Source organism: Coregonus lavaretus (assembly GCF_964263955.1).
Source record: "Coregonus lavaretus genome assembly, contig: HAP1_SCAFFOLD_2262, whole genome shotgun sequence".
NCBI classification, from domain to species: Eukaryota; Metazoa; Chordata; class Actinopteri; order Salmoniformes; family Salmonidae; genus Coregonus; species Coregonus lavaretus.
The window spans coordinates 62637-82147 of NW_028164323.1; the positions used below are offsets into that span (position 1 = coordinate 62637).

The 19511-nt window shown below is 51.6% G+C and overlaps 5 protein-coding genes across 5 annotated transcripts; all 5 read left to right on the top strand.

Annotated features, from left to right (window-relative positions):
- Positions 1–253: 253 nt before the first annotated feature.
- LOC311117174 (histone H2A) lies at positions 254–640 on the top strand (the record flags this gene model as incomplete). The annotated part of the gene is made up of 1 exon (XM_084192152.1): positions 254–640. One exon carries the CDS (start codon positions 254–256, stop codon positions 638–640), a length of 387 nt encoding a protein of 128 aa, XP_084048278.1.
- Positions 641–1122: 482 nt separating this feature from the next.
- LOC311117176 (histone H3.2) lies at positions 1123–1533 on the top strand (the record flags this gene model as incomplete). Its single annotated transcript, XM_084192154.1, has 1 exon — positions 1123–1533. One exon carries the CDS (start codon positions 1123–1125, stop codon positions 1531–1533), a length of 411 nt encoding a protein of 136 aa, XP_084048280.1.
- A 7406-nt stretch (positions 1534–8939) lies between these two features.
- Positions 8940–9314, top strand: LOC311117170 (histone H2B; the record flags this gene model as incomplete). The annotated part of the gene is made up of 1 exon (XM_084192149.1): positions 8940–9314. One exon carries the CDS (start codon positions 8940–8942, stop codon positions 9312–9314), a length of 375 nt encoding a protein of 124 aa, XP_084048275.1.
- Positions 9315–11745: 2431 nt separating this feature from the next.
- On the top strand, positions 11746–12369 carry LOC311117173 (histone H1; the record flags this gene model as incomplete). Its single annotated transcript, XM_084192151.1, has 1 exon — positions 11746–12369. The coding sequence occupies one exon, from the start codon at positions 11746–11748 to the stop codon at positions 12367–12369; it is 624 nt and encodes a 207-aa protein (XP_084048277.1).
- Positions 12370–13166: 797 nt separating this feature from the next.
- LOC311117177 (histone H2A) lies at positions 13167–13553 on the top strand (the record flags this gene model as incomplete). The annotated part of the gene is made up of 1 exon (XM_084192155.1): positions 13167–13553. One exon carries the CDS (start codon positions 13167–13169, stop codon positions 13551–13553), a length of 387 nt encoding a protein of 128 aa, XP_084048281.1.
- Between the last annotated feature and the right edge of the window lie 5958 nt (positions 13554–19511).

Genomic DNA, 19511 nt, shown 5'->3' on the forward strand with positions numbered 1-19511 from the left:
ATGTCGGACATTTTGGCGCTCACGCGAAATGACACAAAGTAACAAAGTCGGAGGGACACAAAGTAGCCTCTCACTCGCTGCCTGTGGGTGGGAACCGGCTTAGGGCTGTCTGTCTGTCTGTCCCTCGCTCCAATTGGATAAGGCCACACCGGCCCGGTGGCCAATCGTTGCCTCTTGTGGCGAGGTATAAGTACGGCTCTCGAAGTGGCGAGCGGCTCATTCAGACTTTCTGTGACTTTCTCAAGATACCAATATGAGCGGAAGAGGCAAAACCGGAGGCAAGGCCAGGGCGAAGGCAAAGACCCGTTCATCCCGTGCCGGGCTCCAGTTCCCCGTGGGCCGTGTGCACAGGCTACTGCGCAAAGGCAACTACGCCGAGCGTGTGGGCGCTGGCGCACCAGTCTACCTGGCCGCCGTGCTCGAGTACCTGACTGCTGAGATCCTGGAGTTGGCCGGCAACGCTGCCCGTGACAACAAGAAGACTCGTATCATCCCCCGTCACCTGCAGCTGGCCGTCCGTAACGACGAGGAACTGAACAAACTGCTCGGCGGTGTGACCATCGCTCAGGGTGGTGTGTTGCCCAACATCCAGGCAGTGCTACTCCCCAAGAAGACCGAGAAGGCAGTCAAAGCCAAGTAAATTCGCTACTGCGACTTCAACTTGACTACTCAACCCCCAAAGGCTCTTTTAAGAGCCAACCACCTAGCTCTCCAAAAGCGCAAAGTACCTTTCTATGACCGCTACACATTGAGTGGGTGTATACACAACTATTTCGACATTCTGTGCCCACATGAGGCCTTCCATGAACAACAACACCTACTAGGCCTCGTTTGCCATAGCAGGCTAGCATTAGATTACAACGTGCCTATAAAGATGTCACTCTTGACTTTGGCGACTATTATTATGCGTAAAGGGCCGGCGGCGTCCTATTGCGCGCGCGCACCGGGAGTTTGAATTTTGGAGAGGCCGGGCCTCCCGTCCAATGGCCAACGGAGGAGGCCTGCGCAACGGGCCAATCGGGGTGGTGGGGAGATGGTGTCCAATCAGCAGGCGCCACTGCCGGCTTTATAAACTTCACATAGGCATTTCGAGGCTATACTCCCGACTGTCAGAGAAGCGCCATGGCCAGAACCAAGCAAACCGCTCGCAAATCCACCGGTGGCAAAGCCCCCAGGAAGCAGCTCGCCACTAAGGCTGCTCGCAAGAGTGCCCCGGCCACCGGCGGTGTGAAGAAGCCTCACCGTTACAGGCCCGGCACCGTGGCTCTGAGAGAGATCCGTCGTTACCAGAAGTCCACTGAGCTGCTCATCCGCAAGCTGCCCTTCCAGCGCCTGGTGCGAGAAATCGCCCAGGACTTCAAGACCGACCTGCGCTTCCAGAGTTCCGCTGTGATGGCCCTGCAGGAGGCTAGCGAGGCTTACCTGGTCGGCCTGTTCGAGGACACCAACCTGTGCGCCATCCACGCCAAGCGGGTGACCATCATGCCCAAGGACATCCAGCTGGCCCGCCGTATTCGCGGAGAGCGCGCATAAATGAGGATGACCTGAACTCCAAAATCCCCCAAAGGCTCTTTTAAGAGCCACCTCCATATTTCCATCAAAAAGGCACAATTGTTCCATGTATACACGCACCTCTACATTACCCACCATGTATGTTGTTCACTAACACGTCTAAAAGCTACGTATTGTACCTTTTCGTTGCCTGAAGTCTAGCTTCAATGTGTGTGTGTGTGTGTGTGTGTGTGTGTGTGTGTATATATATATATATATATATATATATATATACAACCGTCTGGCATCATCCACTTACTTTGGACTATAGTAGCACAGTAAAATGCTTTACAAAGGAGGGGGAAAAGAAACGAGTGATAATATAGGCCGAATAGTTACAAGAATTGTGTTCAGATGAATAATTGACACTATTAGTTGTGTGTCATTAGTTGCCTTGAATGCAGTCCAGAAGAAACATTGCATGCCAACTTCCTTTGAAAGTCCCATGTTGCAGTGCTGCTGAGAGACTCATGCAGAGGCCCAAACTTTACAGTGGAGCACGGAGGCCATCTTGTGGTTAAATGTGGGTACTGCACCTCATGGTCATTTGCTCTTTAGGCCAGCGTTTCCCAAACGCGGTCCTGGGGTCCCCAAGGGGTGCGCGTTTTGCGTTTTGCCCTAACACTCCACAGCTGATTCTAATACTCCCAGCTTGATGATGATGAGTTGATTATTTGAATCAGCTGTGTAGTGCTGGGGCAAAAACTCCCAAAACGTGGCCTGAGTTTGGGAATCCCTGCTTTAGGCTAATACTAGCCTATTAGGATGACTTGGTTCGATCGCTTTAATGGCAACTGCTAAACTCTAGTTTTCACTAATTACTTGTCCCAGGTCACCATTATGAATCCAATAGCAAAACAAATGTTTCAAAATTGCTCAATAGTGAAAAAAGGCCAGGAAACGATGGGTTCTCAGCAATATTTCACCAACAACCAATCACTATTCAAGCATAGACATTAGGATCATCAACAAATATTCCTAAGTCATACTACAAAAGGGTTGTAACGAAATGGATTTGTCTGTTCAATGCAAGTTCAACGTCAAAGAAAAAGTGCATCACCACAACAAACGTGTCTTTAGATACACTGTAAAAAATGACTTTGTGGAATGTACTCAAGCTATTACAGTCAACAAAGGCACACGTCATATTATTGAGTAGATCTTTTTGCTTGTTTTTATGAGTAGATAAGCTTGAGTAAGTTGAGTTGATGTGGTCCAATACATTGAGTAAAGATGATAGAGACGTAAAAAGGATTATATTACGTTGATTCGACTCAAATAGACACTGAGAGACTGAGAGAGAGAGAGAGAGACTGAGAGAGTGAGTGAGTGAGAGAGAGAGAGACTGAGAGAGTGAGTGAGTGAGTGAGATAGACTGAGAGAGAGAGAGAGTGAGTGAGTGAGTGAGAGAGTGAGAGAGTGAGTGAGTGAGAGAGACTGAGAGACAGAGAGTGAGTGAGAGAGACTGAGAGAGTGAGTGAGAGACAGAGAGAGAGAGTGAGTGAGTGAGTGAGTGAGAGAGAGAGAGAGAGAGAGAGACTGAGAGAGAGAGAGTGTGAGTGAGTGAGACTGAGAGACTGAGAGAGTGAGTGAGAGAGTGAGTGAGTGAGTGAGAGAGACTGAGAGACAGAGAGTGAGTGAGAGAGTGAGAGAGACTGAGAGAGTGAGTGAGAGAGAGAGAGAGTGTGAGTGAGTGAGCCTGAGAGACTGAGAGAGTGAGTGAGTGAGAGAGAGTGAGTGAGTGAGAGAGTGAGTGAGAGACAGAGAGAGAGAGTGAGTGAGAGAGAGAGACTGCGAGAGTGAGTGAGTGACTGAGTGAGTGAGTGAGTGAGAGAGAGAGTGAGTGAGAGAGAGAGCGAGAGACTGAGAGAGTGAGTGAGAGAGAGAGAGAGTGTGAGTGAGTGAGCCTGAGAGACTGAGAGAGTGAGTGAGTGAGAGAGAGTGAGTGAGTGAGAGAGAGAGAGTGAGTGAGAGAGAGAGAGACTGACAGAGTGAGTGAGGGGGTGAGTGAGAGAGAGAGACTGAGAGACTGAGAGAGTGAGTGAGAGAGTGAGTGAGAGAGACTGAGAGACATAGAGTGAGTGAGAGAGTGAGAGAGACTGAGAGAGTGAGTGAGAGACAGAGAGAGAGAGTGAGTGAGAGAGAGAGACTGCGTGACTGAGTGAGTGAGTGAGTGAGAGAGAGAGTGAGTGAGAGAGAGAGCGAGAGACTGAGAGAGTGAGTGAGAGAGAGAGAGAGTGTGAGTGAGTGAGACTGAGAGAGTGAGTGAGTGAGAGAGAGTGAGTGAGTGAGAGAGTGAGTGAGAGACAGAGAGAGAGAGTGAGTGAGAGAGAGAGACTGCGAGAGTGAGTGAGTGACTGAGTGAGTGAGTGAGTGAGAGAGAGAGTGAGTGAGTGAGAGAGAGAGAGACTGAGAGAGTGAGTGAGAGAGAGAGAGAGTGTGAGTGAGTGAGCCTGAGAGACTGAGAGAGTGAGTGAGTGAGAGAGAGTGAGTGAGTGAGAGAGAGAGAGTGAGTGAGAGAGAGAGAGACTGACAGAGTGAGTGAGGGGGTGAGTGAGAGAGAGAGACTGAGAGACTGAGAGAGTGAGTGAGTGAGTGAGAGAGAGACTGAGAGAGAGAGAGAGAGAGAGAGACTGAGAGACTGAGAGAGTGAGTGAGTGAGTGAGAGAGAGACTGAGAGAGAGTGAGAGAGTGAGTGAGAGAGAGACTGAGAGAGTGAGTGAGAGAGTGAGTGAGAGAGAGAGAGAGAGAGAGAGAGAGAGTGAGTGAGTTAGTGAGTGAGTGAGAGAGAGACTGAGAGAGTGAGTGAGTGAGTGAGTGAGTGAATGAGAGAGAGAGAGTGTGAGTGACTGAGACTGAGAGACTGAGTGAGTGAGTGAGTGAGAGAGAGAGAGTGAGAGAGAGAGAGAGAGAGAGTGAAAGAGAGAGAGAGAGAGAGAGTGAGTACTCAACTGTGCCTCTCTCTGAGGCACAGTTGAGTACACCCCTCCATCCAATAGACCCCAGCAACTTCCTTTTGGATTCACGTTTACGGTATAGGGGATGCATTTGTGACATACCTTACATCTCTGACCTTGTCAATATCAGCATTTCGCTCTACTTACCGTGAAGTGACATTATAATAGTCATCATCATAATAGTAGTACATTACAGTATACGTTTGCCTAAAATAGTACCATTTAAAGGGAGTATGTCAGGGTCAATTACTGACAAATGAGAACACACTAATCCTCAGGGGTCATTTAGGGGCAAAACGCACCACTTTGTGAAGCTTTTGTTTTGATTGAAGAGCAAGAAAAGTATTCATTTGTTCCACTTCTTTCCCTTCTAAATGCGGTTGCCTAAGGACAGGCAGTATGCACATATCTAAATGTTATGAAAAAATCAGTATTTTTTTGCCACTCAGAACACAGACATTTACCTTAAGGGGAGTTACCCTCATTTTAGACTTACATTTACATTTTAGTCATTTAGCAGACGCTCTTATCCAGAGCGACTTACAGTTTAGTGAATACACTTTTTTTTTTATACTGGCCCCCCGTGGGAATCGACCCCACAACGCTGGCATTGCAAACGCCATGCTCGCCATCAACTGAGCTACATCCCTGCCGGCCATTCCCTCCCCTACCCTGGACGACTGCTGGGCCAATTGTGCGCCGCCCATGAGTCTCCCGGGTCGCGGCCGGCTGCGACAGAGCCTGGATTCGACCCAGGATCTCTAGTGGCACAGTTAGCACTGCGATGCAGTGCCTTAGACCACTGCGCCACTCAGGAGCAACACTTCCCAAGCATACATTTTCATGACAGCGTTCCTAATCTGCAGTAGGCAATTACTGCAGTAGCAGTTGAAAATCGGTAGGTTAACACCAAACCGTGAGGTTATTATGAATTCAGAGCAGTCGGATGAAGTCATAGTCAAATACATTTGAACAAATGACCAACAATATCACACGGAAAGTGATGTGAGCATTGCATTGTGGAAAGCAATGACTTTACAAGAACACGTATTGCAACGCGAGGCATGTATTTCTAGATTAAACACTGATTCAGTGTGATGAACAAGTACATGTATGATTTGGTGTGCTCTACTTGAACACGCGCTTAGAGTTTTGAAACCACTGCCTATATGAGGAGCTGTCGTTGTTTGTTTTATTACCACATACTTATGGAAATTGCACCGGTTGAGAGATGATGGCTCTCTTGTGCCTACAGTGAAGGGTACTTCTGATCCAGCAGGTGGTGCTAAGATCCCTCCCTATATGACTTGAATGATGAGTTGATTTATTCCTTATAGCTCCTAATGATTTTAAGGCCAGTGTTGGCAAACATGACTTCTGCTCCAGCAGGTGGCCATGAAATCCCCCCCTATATGACTTGACTGACCAGGTAGTTGATGGACTCCTTATAGCTCTTAATGATCTCAAGCAGAGTGTTGGCCACATGACCTCTGGTCCAGCAGGTGGCGGTGAAAATAGTCCCTATAGGAGTTGACTCATTTCTTTGAGGTCCTAAATGAAGGATAGGGCGTCAACAGTGCATCTCGGCCTAACCCTGTTCCGGGCCCATTTCTTCACTCGATGCTTCCGGTGTTCTTCATCTCCTCTTCAATAGTCCTTCTCCACGTCTTCCTTCCCGTCTAGCCCTGTGCGTTCCACTGAAGTGTCTGTGTTTTTATGTCGTTAGGAGTTTTGCTCACTGCGTGTCCCCCTTCAATTTCCACTTTCTGTCCCAGTTGGGTAGCTATCCATTATACTGTAGCCTACTTACTACCAATGTCACTGTAGTCAAAGGTGATTTTCGATTATTATGTATGAGTATTATTATATATTGTGATATTATGATGTTCAAGCCTATAGGGTGTGGTAACAGGCCCTCTGTGATTTGTTGTTGTACTGTACATGTCAAGTATCTGCACTCTAGCCTAATTAGCCTAAACTGCTAGGGAAAAGTCACTTCCGGTCGTAGCTGTATCCCACCTAGTCAAAACCTTGTTAGTCCTTATCCTAAAAGGCACCCTCTGTTCCTCGATATACTCCACCGAGGGCCGGCAGCCAGTAAGTACAGGTAAGAGACAATTATGGCAACAATAAGTTGTCCTATGAAAGCTAGTCAAATGTGAGATGTTCAACTGCACTGAATGATAAAGTGGCAGTCTGTGCTCTTGGGCCCTTAAGGCATCAGTGCACCCCCCCAATTTGTCCCTTTTGAAATGAACAGTTGAGACGGGCCCTCTTTCTGTGGCCTTTCTTTGACGACACATCTGAGGCTATCCTGCGGCAATACAAATGATCAACATCATAACAATAATTCCATTATAAGAAGCTTTATTATTGGTTTGCTAAGAAAGGTACCATACAATATTGGCACATCACTATCACCTCTGTATGCGTAGGAAATCAATCCCTTCATTGTGTGTGTGTGTGTGTGTGTGTGTGTGGGTGTGTGTGTGTGGGTAAAGGTACGCCACTCTCGGTCTCACAGTTTATGCACACGGTCGTCTTTATGCAACAATATGGAAGACATTCCCAAATGTGCTTACATCATTGCGTAATGTCAGGGAGTCACACAAACAGTGTGTGCTGTTTGGCTGCAACACACATTAGGCATAAGGATGATGACAACTATTTTGTAAACGCTCCAGCTTGCAGAGGGATCACCACCCCTCCCATCCGCACCCCAGGTCCTCTTGGCCCCCTTACTGTCAGGCCGAGTGGTGTCTAGAGAAGAAAGAAGAAGAGTGATGTTTATTAATGACAGTCAATACGACACGTCCTTCCATAGCTAAACAGACTCATCCTACTAGGTCAGTGTTTCCCAACTCCAGCGGTAGAGTAGCCTACCCCCAACAATACCCATTTTTCTTGTAGCCCTGGAGAGCCACAGCTGACTGAACAACCTGTCACCTAATTAGCAAGTCCTCAATGAGTAAAATCAGGTGCAACAACAACAACAACAACAACAACAACAACAACAACAACAACAACAACAACAACAACAACAATATGAGGACAGGGACACAGTGTACTAGCTGATCTCCCAGTTGTCACCGTTTGGCCTTGTGTTCCACATAGCCTATATCAGTATTGGAGTATGTTTCCCGCGCACGGTAGTTGCTTTCACGTCACCTTTGTAATCGCTCCTCCCTAGTCCCCTAGAACGAGCGCCCTCCCCTTTGCAACGCCTCCGAACATATCACAGAGGCGCGCTTTCTGTGCCGATGGCCTCAATCAGGTCGACCAAACGCAGATAATAGCGCACCACGCACCGGCGCTGAAGTCATTCATTCACTTGAACTCAACTAGCGAACACACCATGTCTGGAAGAGGCAAAGGCGGCAAGGGACTTGGAAAAGGAGGCGCCAAGCGTCACCGAAAAGTTCTCCGCGATAACATCCAGGGAATCACCAAACCCGCTATCCGACGTCTGGCTCGCCGCGGCGGCGTGAAGCGTATTTCCGGTCTGATCTATGAGGAGACCCGCGGTGTCCTAAAGGTGTTCCTGGAGAACGTGATCCGTGACGCAGTCACCTACACCGAGCACGCCAAGAGGAAGACCGTTACCGCCATGGACGTGGTCTACGCTCTGAAACGACAGGGACGCACCCTGTACGGTTTCGGCGGTTAAACGCACTCTCTTCGGAACCTCAACACCCCGACTCGAACCCAAAGGCTCTTTTAAGAGCCACCCACATCCGCTTCAAAAGGGCCCATTCCATATAGTGTTTTTTTCTTTTCTTCCGTATGCTATTTGATAGGAAAGTATGAGCCACTTCGAGTGGACAGGGAGTATTAAATAGCGGATTCTAATGTCCCTTCCCGTTTTAGCGCACAGAGGGAGGCCTATATCTGACAGTGGCAAAGTGTAGTGACGTTGTTATTTTGGGTCAAGCAATAGTGGCATTTGGACAACATAAAACCACCACCCGTCGGTAGATGTGGCTCGAAAAGAGGGGGACAGCGTTCGCGCGCGCGCACACACACACACACACACACACACACAGTCCAAAATGGGAGCCCTATGTCTGACGGTGCCAACGTGGGCAATTCTATCACCAGCATTATGTGGCACAACAATCGTGCCATTCGGACAACTATTCAGGCCCCCCTTTTGAAACACACAATTCCCCATCGGTCACAGAGCATAGGCTATAGAGAGGAGGGAGGGGGTGAGGACCCGCGCGCGCGCCCTCAATTGTCTTTGTTCGGGAAGCTAGCCTCTGAGCGGAAGGCTCTTTTGAGCGCTAGAGCTCCACTGGGCAAATAGCAGGGGCGCCTACGAGCAAGCAGGGGAGTGTCCACGGCCGCCGACTTTGATTAGCTTCCTCTTCATAAGACGGGTAAGCGCCCTTCACCCCCTCATTCGTTTCTGAGAAGCAACGAGACATCATCATGCCCGAGCCAGCAAAGTCAGCGCCCAAGAAGGGCTCCAAGAAAGCCGTCACCAAGACCGCAGGGAAGGGCGGCAAGAAGCGCAGAAAGTCCAGGAAGGAGAGTTACGCCATCTACGTGTACAAGGTCCTGAAGCAGGTCCACCCCGACACCGGCATCTCCTCCAAGGCCATGGGAATCATGAACTCGTTCGTGAACGACATCTTCGAGCGTATCGCCGGAGAGTCCTCTCGCCTGGCCCACTACAACAAGCGTTCTACCATCACCTCTAGGGAGATCCAGACCGCCGTGCGCCTGCTACTCCCCGGTGAACTTGCCAAACACGCCGTGTCCGAGGGCACCAAGGCCGTAACCAAGTACACCAGCTCCAAGTAAACAGCGCATTTGGACTGCTCTACTAACCCAAAGGCTCTTTTAAGAGCCACCCACTCTGTCAGTAAAAAGAGCATTTCCATCGCCACCGAATGAATGCGCAGGTAGGCTGCGTTACATTGTATCATTGTTTAATGGGCGGCGCGCGCCGGCTCGGAGAACGGCTACATTGTATCATTTCCCCCGCCCGTTCCAGCGTAGGGGTTTAGCGCGCCTTTTTTGTTGTCTTTGCACGCTGAATAGTAACCCATGTTTGTCGGCCTCCATTCCAGGTGAAGGCAATGAAAAATGGCACCATTTGACAAAGGGTGTAAATAAAAAAAGCAGTCTGTTGGGTTTGAATGGAAAGAAATGCCTTTTGTCGTTTAATGAGCGGATAGTCATTTTGAGTCGACTTCCTGAATCGGTAGGACACGGACGGGGAGAATGGACGCTCCATCATTGGACTCTACCCTAATGATGTGAATGAGAACGATAATGGCAAGAATAAAAAGGGGGTGAATAATCCCGTCTAGGAAGAATAGGAGTAGGCATATATATATATATATATATATACGTAGCCCTTATTGCCAACGGGTCATTTCCGGTCCAGGTCGCATCATACATATATAGTCCCCTGTAGCTCAGTTGGTAGAGCACTGCGCTTGCAACGCCAGGGTTGCGGGTTCGTTTCCCAAGGGGGGCCAGTATGAAAATGTAGGCACACACTTAACTGTAAGTGGCTCTGGATAAGATCGTCTGCTACATGACTCAAAATGTCCATGTAAAGTGTAGTACATTTGAGGCACATAGTGTATTTTCCTTCCTACTACCCTCATGAGGCAACAGGATAAATATAATAATATAATATGCCATTTAGCAGACGCTTTTATCCAAAGCGACTTACAGTCATGCGTGCATACATTTTTGTGTATGGGTGGTCCCGGGGATCGAACCCACTACCTTGGCGTTACAAGCGCCGTGCTCTACCAGCTAAGGCAGTTGCTTCCACGTGAGGATATGAATGTGTCTGTAGGCCAAGTCACAGTATAACACAGTGAGCGAGCGGGCGGCCCTTGCGATAGTCGTTGGAGCAGCAGCGGATCCCAATGACTACCTTGGGGATAGCCTATACATTTACATTTTAGTCATTTAGCAGACACTCTTATCCAGAGCGACTTACATGAGCAATTAGGGTTAAGTGCCTTGCTCAAGGGCACATCGACAGATTTTTCACCTAGTCGCCTCGGGGATTAGAACCAGCCACCTTTCGGTTACTGGCACAACGCTCTTAACCACTCTTAACCACTAAGCTACCTGCCGCCCCATACATATATACAACAAGGAAAAGAAAAGAGGCCGCAATCAACCTTCTGACCCACATGCACCTGCTGGGATTCTTCTCCCAGTCCAACCACATATGCAGCCCTTGTCCCACTTGGGGGGAGAGAGAGAGAGAGAGACAGACAGAGAGAGAGACTCCCTCTATCTAGGCCTATATCAACGCGCCATGACCCATGGGGCGCCAGCCTCCATAGCGCCAGCCAGACACCAAGACCCACAGACACAAAGACCGAGGCGAGTCACGCTGCGGAGTCAAGCAGGTGAACAATATATTAGTAGAGACAGCCAACCTACCTACCTACCTACCTACCTACCAGAAGACAACACACAATCTCACTGTGTAGAAATAGTAGGCTACAAATACAACAACAACAACACTCACACTGCCAGTGCACAAAAAGTACTAATACAATAACACACACACACACATAGTGCAAGTAAGCATGTCGTAGGACTGTTTATACCATGTGGATCCTGTACATATGACGAATACAACCTGAAACTTGAGGTACAACACTAGTCTCAGCCAGGCCTCACAGGTGCATGTGTTTTAAGGTCCCCAAAAGAGCGCTTCTTTAAAACACCCCTGACCACATCAGGGGACCCCAAACCATTTGATTCCCTTGCCAGACATCTCGGCTCACTACACAACAAGTGCTGCTCGCAATCGGATGCACTTTTAGGCCATTTAGGAGACAAATAGCACAGGAAAACCAGTGCGCACCGCTCCACCCGACAGTCGAACGGTGAGGTTTTGAGCGAGCCGCAACAAAATGCACGGCCCTTCCGCGGCCCACATTACTTTATTCTGAACGGAGACAAGTCTGCTCGCTGGGCCGTTCGCTTTTGGACCAAAAACACGGCTCCGTCGGTGACTTTCGGGCCGATATAGGCGAACAGAAAACACAAGTGAAAGAGCATTTGGCCAGCCCAGAGAAGCCGAGCTGGTTGCCTTGAGTCTACATGGTTCTCATGTCGCGTTTAAGGCCAGCCCCCTGCTCGGTGTGGAGCTTCAATAGCGCAGAGCAGCGTCTACAGCAAACTACTCCTCGCAGACCGTGTGTGTGTGTGTGTGTACCGGACCAAACGACAGACAGACAGACAGACAGACATGGCAGAAGTCGCACCAGCACCCGCAGCCGCAGCGCCGGCCAAGGCACCCAAGAAGAAGGCAGCAGCCAAGCCCAAGAAAGCGGGACCCAGCGTAGGAGAACTCATCGTCAAGGCTGTGACCGCCTCCAAGGAGAGGAGCGGCGTGTCCCTGGCCGCGCTCAAGAAGACGCTGGCGGCAGGCGGCTACGACGTGGAGAAGAACAACTCCCGCGTCAAGATCGCAGTCAAGAGCCTCGTCACCAAGGGCACCCTGGTCCAGACCAAGGGCACCGGTGCATCCGGCTCCTTCAAGCTCAACAAGAAAGCCGTCGAGGCAAAGAAGCCCGCCAAGAAAACCGCAGTTCCCAAAGTAAAGAAGGTGGCCGCCAAGAAGCCCGCCGCGGCGAAGAAGCCCAAGAAGGTAGCAGCCAAGAAGGCCGTCGCCGCAAAGAAGTCCCCCAAGAAGGCCAAGAAGCCCGCTACACCCAAAAAGGCCGCCAAGAGCCCCAAGAAGGTGAAGAAGCCCGCCGCAGCGGCCAAGAAGGCGGCCAAGAGCCCCAAGAAGGCTACAAAGGCAGCCAAGCCCAAAGCCGCCAAGCCCAAGGCAGCCAAGGCCAAGAAGGCAGCCCCCAAGAAGAAGTAAACCTATTACAAACAGTGTTCTACTCGACACATGTTGTACCACAAAAGGCTCTTTTAAGAGCCACCCACCTCTTTCCATAGAAAGCGCATTGATTTCCATGTACTATCTGTCGTGAAAAAGAAATTACGCACACTAGGCTACTTTTACGCACACAACATCGTCCCACTCTGGGTGTGTGCGAAGGGAGAGGAATATAATAGAGGGCCAAAATGGCTTAGAAATTCGACCTCACGAGTGCACCCTCACCAGCCATTTGTATATGAGCCACTGGGCTATTCCCGTTCAGAGGCAGGCTGCTGTGATGTGTTACAAGTGCCATGTAATAACAATACTATAGTGGCTTCGAATTCAAACTCACGAGTGCACCCTCAACAGCCATATTTATATATGAGCCACTGGGCTATTCCCGTTCAGAGGCAGGCTGCTGTGATGTGTTACAAGTGCCATGTAATAACAATACTATAGTGGCTTCGATTTCAAACTCAAGAGTGCACCCTCACCAGCTGTTTGTTTCCCATTTGGAGAGAAATAATGTGAGGATTTCATGTCGGACATTTTGGCGCTCACGCGAAATGACACAAAGTAACAAAGTCGGAGGGACACAAAGTAGCCTCTCACTCGCTGCCTGTGGGTGGGAACCGGCTTAGGGCTGTCTGTCTGTCTGTCCCTCGCTCCAATTGGATAAGGCCACACCGGCCCGGTGGCCAATCGTTGCCTCTTGTGGCGAGGTATAAGTACGGCTCTCGAAGTGGCGAGCGGCTCATTCAGACTTTCTGTGACTTTCTCAAGATACCAATATGAGCGGAAGAGGCAAAACCGGAGGCAAGGCCAGGGCGAAGGCAAAGACCCGTTCATCCCGTGCCGGGCTCCAGTTCCCCGTGGGCCGTGTGCACAGGCTACTGCGCAAAGGCAACTACGCCGAGCGTGTGGGCGCTGGCGCACCAGTCTACCTGGCCGCCGTGCTCGAGTACCTGACTGCTGAGATCCTGGAGTTGGCCGGCAACGCTGCCCGTGACAACAAGAAGACTCGTATCATCCCCCGTCACCTGCAGCTGGCCGTCCGTAACGACGAGGAACTGAACAAACTGCTCGGCGGTGTGACCATCGCTCAGGGTGGTGTGTTGCCCAACATCCAGGCAGTGCTACTCCCCAAGAAGACCGAGAAGGCAGTCAAAGCCAAGTAAATTCGCTACTGCGACTTCAACTTGACTACTCAACCCCCAAAGGCTCTTTTAAGAGCCAACCACCTAGCTCTCCAAAAGCGCAAAGTACCTTTCTATGACCGCTACACATTGAGTGGGTGTATACACAACTATTTCGACATTCTGTGCCCACATGAGGCCTTCCATGAACAACAACACCTACTAGGCCTCGTTTGCCATAGCAGGCTAGCATTAGATTACAACGTGCCTATAAAGATGTCACTCTTGACTTTGGCGACTATTATTATGCGTAAAGGGCCGGCGGCGTCCTATTGCGCGCGCGCACCGGGAGTTTGAATTTTGGAGAGGCCGGGCCTCCCGTCCAATGGCCAACGGAGGAGGCCTGCGCAACGGGCCAATCGGGGTGGTGGGGAGATGGTGTCCAATCAGCAGGCGCCACTGCCGGCTTTATAAACTTCACATAGGCATTTCGAGGCTATACTCCCGACTGTCAGAGAAGCGACAGGGCCAGAACCAAGCAATTTTTTTTGGAACTTGCCAAGTTTAAACAAAAGAGTCGGGCAGAAGTGAAATCGCTATTCTCCTTGCGGAGATGGCGGAGTCGAAAAAGTATTGGGCGATTCCCAGGATGGGTATTGCCAACGCGATAAGGTTCGCATGGAGGGAAAAGGAGATGCAGCCCTTTGGAAGGGAGACGTTCGGGAGGACCATACTCATGGGGGTCCTGAAGCTGGAGGTAAAGGACGTGTTGTGCCTCCAGGCGAATCCCCTGGAAGGGGCATATGATGTCGTGCTCCACACGGAGGGGAAGCATGACGAGGTCATGGGAAGGGTGAAGGTGGTGGAGAAGGCTAGACCCATGTGCCACTACGAAGTGGCGAGCCTGGCGAGAAACGGCTTCAGAGTGGTGACTGTAAACATGTACAACCCGCATGTTAAGGAAGAGGAGGTGAGGGCCTTTCTGGGGAGGTACATGGACAATGTCTCCTCAGCAAGGCTCCTCAAGGACACGCTCGGGTTCTGGAACGGGAGGAGGAGTTTCCAGGCCTTGTTGAAGGAAGACCCAGGGGGCCTGGGGGGGTACCTTCATCCTCCAGCAATGTTTTCCCTGGGGGCTGATAGGGGGACAATATTTTATGCCCGTCAGCCTCCGTTCTGCAGACGCTGCATGACGTACGGACATAATTTCGCCTCATGTGGAGGGAGGAAGTGCAGGGTGTGTGGGTCAGGGGCGCACGAGGCGAAAGACTGTGGTGAGCCAAAGAAATGCCACGGGTGTGGATCATCAGCACATCTGTGGAGGGACTGCACGGCTCGCCACAAGTCGTATGCAGCGGCTGCAGGGGGGGGAGCAGGTGCAGGAGAGGGGGATGGGGGAGGAAGTGGAGAGGGAGTTCCAGACCCGAGCCAAGGGCCAGAGGGAAGTCCGGCTGCAACAGAGGAGGTGCCAGGAAAAGCAGCAGGAAGAGAGGAGGACGGGCAGAGGACGGCAGGAAAAGGACAGGAAGGAGAGGCGGGAACGGCGACGGAGACAGAGGGGAGAGTGGGAGAGGAGGTGCCAGAGACGGAGCAGCGAGAGGAGGTCGGTGAGGTGCCGGCCACAGCCCTGGAAGGAGAGGAGAAGGGGAGAGGGGCGATGCCGGAGGGGGGGAGTAGGGAGAGAGCGAGAGAAGGGGAGGAGGAGCTGAGGGAGGTGAGGGAGGAGCTGGGGGTTAGGGGGGTTATGGTTTCCCCGCTGTCGGGTCATACGAAGAAGAGAGGGAAGAGGAGGGGGAGGTCTGGGGATAGGAAGAGGGAGATGGGCGGGGGGGAAGAGGGGGAGGCGAAGCGAGTAATGGGAGAGAAGGAGGGTGGTGGGGAAGAAGCTCCCACGGCGCTGACCCCTCCCAATGCACAACTGCCGGGGGCACCCACTGGGGGGTGGCAGGGGGGGGCAGAGGACGCTGGATCCCCGGTGCTATTTCCAACCGTTTTCTGGGTTGATGGGATGGAGGAGGATGGTGGTGAGCCCAGGGATCAGGAAACCCGGGAACCGAACACCATTCCGGCATCCTGGGCTGGGGAGATGGAGGAGAGTGGGGGGACGACACCTGAAGGGGGGTCGGAGGCACCGCTGGAGGAGATGGAGCAGGGGAGCATCAGGTGAGCCTCCTGTTTTGGTTTTTGAGTTTTGGGGAATATTATTGCGTGATGTGTAATATGTATTATGGCAGGGGTTATTTTTGTTACGGTAAATGTGAGGGGAATAAGGGAGGGGGTTAAGAGAAGGGCGGTTTTTGGGTATTTAGAGGGGGTGGGTTTTGATGTTTGTTTTATACAGGAGGTTCACCTAAGGGATAGTGGGGATGTTTTAAGGTTTAGGAGGGAGTGGGACAAGGGGGAGTCGGTGTGGGGCATAGGGGGGGTTCATTCATCAGGGGTGGGGATTCTGTGTGGGAATAGGGAGGTGAAGGTGGAGGGCACTTTTGTGGGTATGCAGGGTAGGGTACTGGGAGCGGATGTCACGATAAGGGAGAGTAGATACAGGGTTATTGTGGTGTACGGGCCACAGTTGGCAACGGGCAGGAGGGAGATGGTGGACTGCCTGGAGCCGCTGTGTGCTACAAATAGACACTTGGTGATAGGGGGGGATTTCAATGTAGACATAGGGAGGGGGGGGGATAGTAGTGCAGGAGCCGTCGCCGGACTAATGGCAAGCCATGGTCTGGTGGATGGGGGCCTGCACACTGTTCCGGCGATGGCATGGCCAACATGGCGCAACTCTAGGGGGGTCGAGCGGAGGCTCGACTATATTTTCCTATCTAGGTCTCTGGGTCAGTTGTCTGGGCGCTTGTTGCCTGTGTTCTTTTCGGACCACGACGGGGTGCTCCTGCAGGTGGGGGCACCAGTCTGTCTCTTCGGTAGGGGGTACTGGAAGTTAGAACGGGAGGTGCTGGATGGGCAGGCTTTCGTCAACGCTTTTGTAGATTTTTTTAGGGGGCTTGAAGGCCTCCGGTCCATGTGTGAGGGGGTGTTAGAGTGGTGGGAAATAGTGAAGGTGAGGATGAGGGTTTTTATAATAGGACAGTGGAAGAGGAAAAAGAGGGAGGAAAGGAGGGAGGTGGATCATATCCAGAGGCTGCTAGAACTCGAGCTTGAGGCAGGCAACCTCGGCGGGTCGGCAGACTGGGAGAGATCCGCTGCCCTAAAGGCGCAGCTAAGGGAGGTGCATGAGCGGAAGGCTCGCGCTTTCTTGATGCGGGCGCGTAGTGGTTTTATAGAACACGACGAAACATGTTCGGCCGTGTTCTTTAAATCAGTAAGGGAAAGGCAGAGTAGGAAGGTAATGTATGGGGTTAGGGAAGAAAGCGGTAGAGTAGTGAGAGAGACGGAGGAAATGGTCAAGGTGACCACGGAGCATTTCCGAGGTTTCTTTCAAGAGAGGGCAGTAGATGTAGAGCAGGGCAATGTGTTTTTAGAACACCTGTCCCGGCAAGTGCCGGAGGACATTAGAAAAGCAATGGAGGCTGAGATCTCCCTAGAAGAGGTTGAGAGCGCCCTCAGGAGGATGGGAAAAGGGAAGGTGCCCGGGATGGATGGGCTGCCGGCTGAGTTTTACCTCAAGTTTTGGGGTATACTTGGGCCAGTAGTCCTCGAAGTCTTGAAGGCCATCCTCGAGACAGGGGTCCCGGGGGGATCGATGGCCGTAGGTGTGCTGTCACTTCTGTACAAGAAGGGGGACGCTACAGATCTCGGCAACTGGCGGCCGTTGACCATGCTGTGCGTAGACTACAAGCTACTTGCGAAGGTTCTAGCGGACCGGTTGCGCACAGCCCTTCCCTACGTCGTCCATGAGGATCAGACGTGTGGGATAGAGGGACGCTCTATTAGGTGGAACCTGAGTTTGATCAGGGACTCCATTGCTTGGGCAGAGGATAGAGGGCTGCCGCTAATGGTAGCAGCACTCGACCAGGCTAAAGCCTTTGATCGAGTGAATAGATCTTTTCTTTTCAGGGTGTTAGGCAGATTAGGTTTTGGGGAGAAGTATATAGGGTGGATCCGTGCTTTATATGTCGGAGCAGGGTGCCGGGTGAACGTAAACGGTCACATGGGTGACGTTTTTGACCTTGAGTCTGGGGTCAGGCAGGGGTGCCCGCTCTCGGCACTCCTCTTCGTTCTGTACATGGAGCCTCTGGGGGCTGCCATTAGGGCAGACACAGGGGTGGAGGGCATGCTTATCCCTGGAAGCGGTGGGCTGCATGTTAAGATGACCCAGTACGCAGACGATACTTCCTTGTTGCTATGCAAGGACTCGTGCCTGACTAGGTCCCTTGCCATCATAGGGGAATTCACCCGAGCGTCGGGAGCGGTCCTCAATCACGCTAAGTCATCCGTAAAGTATTTCGGAAGATGGCGTGGGAGGACGGATGTGCCTGGGGGGTTATCTCTCTGTAGTGGGGCCCTGAAGATTCTCGGGGTCCTTTTTGAGACCTCTGGCTCAGCGACGCTGAACTGGAACAGATGCATCGCAGTGGTGCAGAGGAAGGTGGGGATGTGGAGGGCTAGGTCATTGTCTTTTATAGGCAAGGTCCTGGTCCTCAAGGTGGATGTGTTGCCATCACTATTGTATATGGCATACGTCTACCCATTGCCAGAGAGTCTGAGAGTGCCTCTAGTGAGGCTGGTGTTCCAGTTCATGTGGGGTGGCAGGCAAGAGTATGTCGCGAGGGTACGCATGCTCTGTCCCATCGGGGAGGGAGGTAGGGGGGTACCACATTTCCCCCTCAAGCTGGATTCAATTTTTGTTTCATATTTGTTGACTGAGCTGGCTCATCCGGTAATACACCCGTCTGGTTACCTCCTGCGGGTGTTCTTCTCTTACCAGGCGAGAAGCGTAATGGTGTGGACTAACACGGGTCCTCGGGCGGAACAGCTGCCGTGGCACTTTAGCTATGCGGCCAAGTGGCTGCGTGGTCACCCCGAGGTTGAAGTAGCCCGAGTAGGTTTAGATCACAGGCACCTGTACGAGGAGGTGAGACGGGGAGGGTGTCCCGGGCCGGTATTGGGTATCCCGGCGGTGGTTTGGGAGGGAGTGCAGGTGCGAGGTCTGGATAACAGGCTCAAGGACCTGAATTGGTTGAGCCTCCATAAGGGCTTGCCCGTACGTTCCATCTTGTACGGGCGTGGCTTGACTCGATCCCCCACCTGCCCAAGGCCAACGTGTGGCGGGGAGGAGACGGTGCGCCATGTTTTTTTGGGACTGTGCTTTCGCCGGGGTAGTGTGGGCTAGGGCACAGGGTCTGATAGGCAGGGTGAGAGGGGATTTTGTGGTTACATGGGCTAGGGTAGAGAGAGGGGTAGGGAGAGCGAGGGGGACGGTTAGGGACAGGTTTCTGCTCTGGCTTCTCATAAGCCTCTTTAAACAGGGTTTGTGGGAGGCTAGGCAGAAATTGGAAAGGACAGGGGGGGAAGGGGGTGTGGAGGGGATAGTGAGGAGGGTGGAGAGAAATTTGAGGGGGAGGATGAAGGGAGAGGAGAAGAAGTGGGGGCAGCATGCCGCTCGGGAGAGGTGGAAGGGGGGTTTAGGATTAGTGTAGAGGGGGGGTTTAGGTTTAGTATAGAGGGGTAGGGAGGAGGGTGTGTTTTTTGTGGCTGGGTAAAAAGGGGAGGGAAGGTGCTCCCCTGAGGTGTATCTAGTGTTATAGTTTGATTTTTGTTTGGTTTCTCATAGCCCTATGTGGCGTAGCCAGTATACATGATGTGATTTCTATGTTTATTTTCACGTAGTCCTATGTGGCTTAGCCGGTATACATGATGTGATTTCTATGTTTATTTTATCGTAGTCCTAGGTGGCTCAGTGGGGTAGAGCATGGCGTTTGTAGAGGGTTCGGAACCCGAAGCCGCCCATATGTAAAATGTATGCAAGCATGACGGTAAGTACAGCGTCTGCTAAATGGCATAGTATAGTTTTTTCTTATTATGATGGGGCTGTTGGTTGGT